The sequence below is a fragment of the Neopelma chrysocephalum genome, unplaced genomic scaffold (assembly GCF_003984885.1).
Source record: "Neopelma chrysocephalum unplaced genomic scaffold, ASM398488v2 Primary Assembly neopelma1_96077, whole genome shotgun sequence".
Taxonomy (NCBI): Eukaryota; Metazoa; Chordata; class Aves; order Passeriformes; family Pipridae; genus Neopelma; species Neopelma chrysocephalum.
Window position 1 is genome coordinate 1 of NW_020924728.1, and position 4,880 is coordinate 4,880.

The following is a 4,880-nucleotide window of genomic DNA, read 5'->3' on the forward strand; positions in this document are numbered from 1 at the left end:
GCCAGCTCTCGCCCGTCTCCTCGGTGGCCCGGGCCTCGCTCTACGACATGCAGCGCTTCGGGCGGGACCCGTACGCGGACCGGGCGCGCTATTCCGCCTTCTGAGCCGGAGGTGAGCGTGTTGGCGGCACTCGGTGCCGCGGGGGGGGGCCCCCCGCTGCCGGCGGTCCCGGTCGTGCCGGTCGAGCTCGAGGCGGGTGCCGGGTCGCGGTGACGCGGACGGGCCGTGCCGGGGCCCCGCGGGCGTTAAAGCCCGGCCGCGCCGAGGAGGTGCCGCGGTGAGCGGGGTCGGTGCCGCCGCGGTGGCTCTCGCGGCCGTAACTCACGTTCCCGCCGGGCCGGGAGACGTCCCGGCACGGTCCCCGCGGGGTGGGGGGTTCCCGCAGAGCCCCCGGGCCGTGGCTGCCACGATCACCCCCCCCCGGGGTAACTCCAGGCCGGAAGGGGCTCTGCCCCGGTCCCGGTGGGTCCCGGTGGCCGCTCGGAGCCGCCGCTCCACGTCAGGACTCTCCGGTCGCTCCCAGGAACAGCCGCAGCTCCCCGGGGGTTGCCGGGGGCTCGGCGCGGTCTCGGGGGGGCACCCGCGCCAACTGCTCTTTTCTCTTTCAGGTAAGATTTGTGCGGCTGGACGTCGGGGTCCCGTCGCACGCCGATCGGCGCCGCGCGTCTCGGGCCGCGCCGGGTCCCAGCGTCGCCGCGTTGCCGCTCCCCGGCCGGTTCCCCACGGACGCGTCGCTCGGCCCCGGCCCGGGCAGGAATTAGCTCAGCCCTTCCCCCCCCTTCCCCAGCTTCCCCCGCCCCCTCCTCCGGGCAGGATTTTGCTTTTCCAGGTGGTTTTGGGTCCTCGCCCCCCTTCCCGGGGCTCAGGTGCCGCCGTCCCCCCCCCCAAACAGCGCCAGCTTTGCTTTGCTTCGCCGCCCCCTCCCCGTCGCTCCCCCCGGAGCTGCCCCGAGTCGTCGTTTGCCTTTTTTTCTTTTCCTTTATTTTGGAGAGGCTGGAGAAGCCCGTGGTAGGTTTGTAGGCCAAGGCCGTAGCTGACCGGAGCCCGCCGCGCCGGCGGGGGTGGATCCCCCCCATCCTTAGCGTCCCCCCGACCCCCTTTTCCGGTAAAATAAACCCAGAATTTTTAACAAATGGCGCCGGCTCCGCCCCCGCTTCTTTCTCTGCACTCGAGTCCCCCCAGGATGTGGCATTGGAACCTCTTGGACTCAACCCCTGCCCTGCCCGGCTCTGCCAAGGGAGGGGCAGATGAGCTGGGGAAAGGGGGGCACCCCCAAAATATCCCAAAAGGGGGTAACAAAGAGGCTTTAATGAGCCCCCGCCTTCCCTGCGCCCTTGAGGGTTTCCCTCCTCATTTTCCTCCCCATCACGGGCAGCCTGAGCAGCAAATTAACCTGCCTGGGGCTAATTAGTCCCCAGCCTGGCTGGTTTGTCCCAATTAAGCTGCCCAGGGGTAACGAGTCTCCCGCCGGGCCGCTTTGTCCCCACGTTGTCTCGTCGGTCCCCAACCCGGCTCCCCAGATTTATTCAGCGCTCCCCAAACGGGTTTATGAGTCCCCCAACCTGCCTCGTTTGTTCCTGACCCGTCTCTCCCTCCTCCCCACACGGCTCCTTTGTCCCCGGATGGCCCCCGCCACCCTCCTGCCTCTCTGTAGCTCCTTCTGTTCTTGGGTGACGTCTCCGGTTCCGCCTGCGCTGGCTCCGCCTCTGCCTCGGCAGCTCCATCCATCGCTCCCATCGCTCACTCGCTGCCCTCACCGTGGCCCGGGGGGGCTTGGGGGATGTGTGGCTGCCCTGGAGAGGAGGGGAGAGACCTTAGATCCTCCTGCTTGGCTAATTAACACAGTGTTAATTAGCCCAGCCAGCCCCCAGACCGTGCCTCTGGAAGCGGCACACCCCACCCACTGCCCCTGCCACGGCACACACGTGGCTTTGCCCCTCAAAACCAGCTTTTCTCACCCAGAACGAGGCCCTGGCGCGGGTGGGTGCCCAGCAATCCCTGGTGTTCACTGCAGCAGCATCACGATGGCTCCAAGTCCGGCGCTGCCGTCCCCGGTGCTCGGGCCTGGCACGGCACAGCTCGTGCTCCAAATCCGCCTCTTCCGTGGCGGCAAAGCGGCTCCGGCACCAGGAGCGGCACCGAACCGGGGGGTCCTCGGGGTCCATGGCAACGGTGGCACCGGGAACTGTCGCCGAGGGTGGGAGGGAACCCCCGGGGCCAGGGAAGAACCAGGCGGGAGGCGTTGGGAACCGGAACAGACCCCAGTCTTTATTTACAGTCATAAAAAACCCCGGCACCGCGCCGGGCACGACGGGGGGGGGGAATTCACCCAAAAATGGGGGGGGAATCACCCAAAAACGGGGTGACTCGTGGTACAAAAAGAGCCTCGGTGGGCGACAAACCGGCACCGGGCGCCGGCGGCGCCACGACGCAACCGCGGAACCCTCTAGAAAAAACCTCAAATAAAGAGCGACAAACCGAGAGGAAAAAAAAGCAGCTAAAAAAGCCCAGTCCGTGCGCTGGCAGCGGCTCACAGGCGGCGCTGGTAGCCCGAGTGGACGCGGGCGGCGGGCAGGTAGTCGTTGTAGCCGCCCGAGTAGCGGGCGTACTCGGCGTGCGCGTCCGGCAGCCGGCGATAATCCAGCGGGGACTTGGTGGGCGAGCGGCGGTAGCCCAGCGGCGAGTCGGCTAAGCGCCGGTAATCGGCCAGGTCGGACAGGCGGCGCTCGGAGCCGTACCTGGGCGAGAGAACACACGGGGGTCAGGTGTGGCGGAGACGATGCCCGGATCCACCCCGGCGGCACCGCGTCCCACCCGGGCGCACGTCACGGGTCGGGTGCCACGGTGGCTCCGCCGGCCGCCGCCGGCCGCCTCCAACCCCGCGCCGAGCCCCCCATCCCGACCCCCCGGGGACGCAGAGCACGAGCGGAACCATCGCGCGCCCCCCGCGCCGGGGGTCAAGCCCTGAGGAGGGGTGCGCCGGGACGCGGCGAGCGGCAGGGGCGGGTGCGGGTGCCCCGCCCGGCGCCGTACCTTTTAGCCAGGGCGGACGATTTTTTGTACGGGTCGTCGTAGACGGCGCTGCGAGGCGGGGACAGGCGGGTGCGCTCGTAGGGCGGTGCGGCGGCGGCGGCGGCCGGAGCCAGGCCCAGGTAGGAGCCCGCCGGCTGCCCCAGCTGGCTCGGCCCGTCGTAGGCGCTGCCCGGCTGGGCTCGGTACGCGGCCGCCAGCGCGGCGGAGGACGGCTGCTGCGCCGGGTAGGACGCCGCCATGGCGCCGGAGGCCTGGGCCCGGTACGCGGCCGTCAGCGGGGCGGAGGCCTGCGCCTTGTAGGAGGCGGCGGCGGCGGCGGCGGCCTGGCTGCCGTAGGAGGCGGCCAGCGACGAGCCCGCCTGCGCGCCGTAGCCGGCGGGGAGCGCGGCGGCGGCGGGCTGGCTGCCGTAGGCCGCGGGCAGGCCGGCGGCGGGCTGGGCGCCGTACGAGGCCGAGTGGCCCACGGTGGGCTGGGCGCCGTACTGGGAGGAGAGCGCGGGCTGGGCGCCGTAGGAGGCCGAGTGGCCGGCCACGGGCTGGTAGGCGGCGGCGGCGGCGGCGTGGCCGGTCACCACCTGGGCGCTGTAGGAGCTGGCATGCACCGCCACGGCCTGGGCGCCGTAGCCGGCGGAGAGCGCGGCGCCGGGCTGGGCGCCGTAGGAGCCGGCGTGGCCGTCCACAGGCTGGCCGCCGTAGGAGGCGGCGGCGGGCTGGGCGCCGTAGGACGCCACGTGCGTGGCCACGGCCTGGGCGCCGTAGGAGGGGGCGGGGCCGGCGGCGGGCTGGGCGCCGTAGGCGGCCACGGCGGGCTGGGCGCCGTAGCCGGACGAGTAGCCGGAGGCGGGCTGGGCGCCGTAGGAGGAGGCCAGGGCGGCGGAGTGGACGCCGTAGGAGCCCAGGGAGTTGGCGGCGGGCTGGGCGCCGTAGGCGGGGGCGGGCTGGGCCCCGTAGGAGCCGAGGGAGTTGGCGGCGGGCTGCGCGCCCGCGGCGGCGCCCAGGGAGCCGACGGAGGGCTGGGAGCGGTAAGCGCCGCCCAGCGAGGCCGAGGGCTGGGCGCGGTAGGCGGCCGCCTGGCCCGTGGTGGGCTGCAGGCGATAGGCCACGCCCACGGAGGCCGAGGGCTGGGCGCGGTACGCGGCGCCCAGCGAAGCCGAGGGCTGGGCGCGGTAGGCGGCCGGCTGCGCCGTCACGGGCAGCGTCACCGCCGCGTAGCCGGCGCGGGTGGGCGAGCGCCGCAGGGGGCTGCGGTCCCTGCCGAAGTAGGAGGGGGAGGCGGGCCGGGCCGGCGCCTCGAAGGCGTCGTACTTGGCGCCGAAGCGCTGCTGGTAATCGTACAGGGACGAGGTGGCGCCGTAGCCGGCGCCCGCGGCCGAGGGGAAGGCGGCGTCGGCCGCCCGGCGCTGCTGGTCGAAGGCCTCGATCTTGGGCTGGAACTTCTCGCGGTACTCGAGGCCGATGCGCTTGGTCTTGTCGACGCCGAGGGCGGGCGGCGGGGCCTGGCCCCCGCCCTTCTTCTGCACGTTGGTGGAGAGCTCCACGTTCACCCGGCGCCCCTTCACCTCCTTCCCGTTTAGGTTTTCGATGGCAACCTTAGCATCGGCTTCGTTCTCCATGTGCACAAAGGCATAGTCTGACAAAGCAGCAGAGAGAGCAGTGAGGGGAGAAAACACAACTCGTTAGCGGAGCCGGCGCTAACGAAGCCGCGGGACGGGCCCGGTGAAGACACGACCGCCTCCGGTGCTCCTGCCCACGAGAACCTGCCAGAGCCTGAGGAGCCCCCGCCTGCCCGGCCCCACCCGGCCCCGCTGGGTCCCTCTGGCCCCCCTTCCCTGCCTCCTGCACCCCCG

General features: G+C 71.9%; 1 protein-coding gene and 1 long non-coding RNA gene across 2 annotated transcripts; one reads left to right on the top strand and one right to left on the bottom strand.

Annotated features, from left to right (window-relative positions):
* On the top strand, positions 1-1,136 carry LOC113981098. Its single transcript, XR_003538316.1, has 2 exons — positions 1-111; positions 609-1,136. It is a non-coding gene; the product is annotated as an uncharacterized LOC113981098 (long non-coding RNA).
* A 1,111-nt stretch (positions 1,137-2,247) lies between these two features.
* LOC113981099 (RNA-binding protein 14-like) lies at positions 2,248-4,758 on the bottom strand. The gene is made up of 2 exons (XM_027708335.1): positions 3,034-4,758; positions 2,248-2,738 (listed from the first exon to the last, which is right to left on the bottom strand). The coding sequence occupies exons 1-2, from the start codon at positions 4,644-4,646 to the stop codon at positions 2,531-2,533; spliced, it is 1,821 nt and encodes a 606-aa protein (XP_027564136.1). The 5' UTR covers positions 4,647-4,758; the 3' UTR covers positions 2,248-2,530.
* Positions 4,759-4,880: the final 122 nt, after the last annotated feature.

Coding starts and splice junctions, on each gene's coding strand:
- LOC113981099 (XM_027708335.1), bottom strand. CDS start 4,646: ATGGAGAACGAAGCCGATGCTAAGGTTGCCATCGAAAACCTAAACGGG. Junction 2,739..3,033: donor TCGTCCGCCCTGGCTAAAAG/GTACGGCGCCGG, acceptor TCTCTCGCCCAG/GTACGGCTCCGAGCGCCGCC.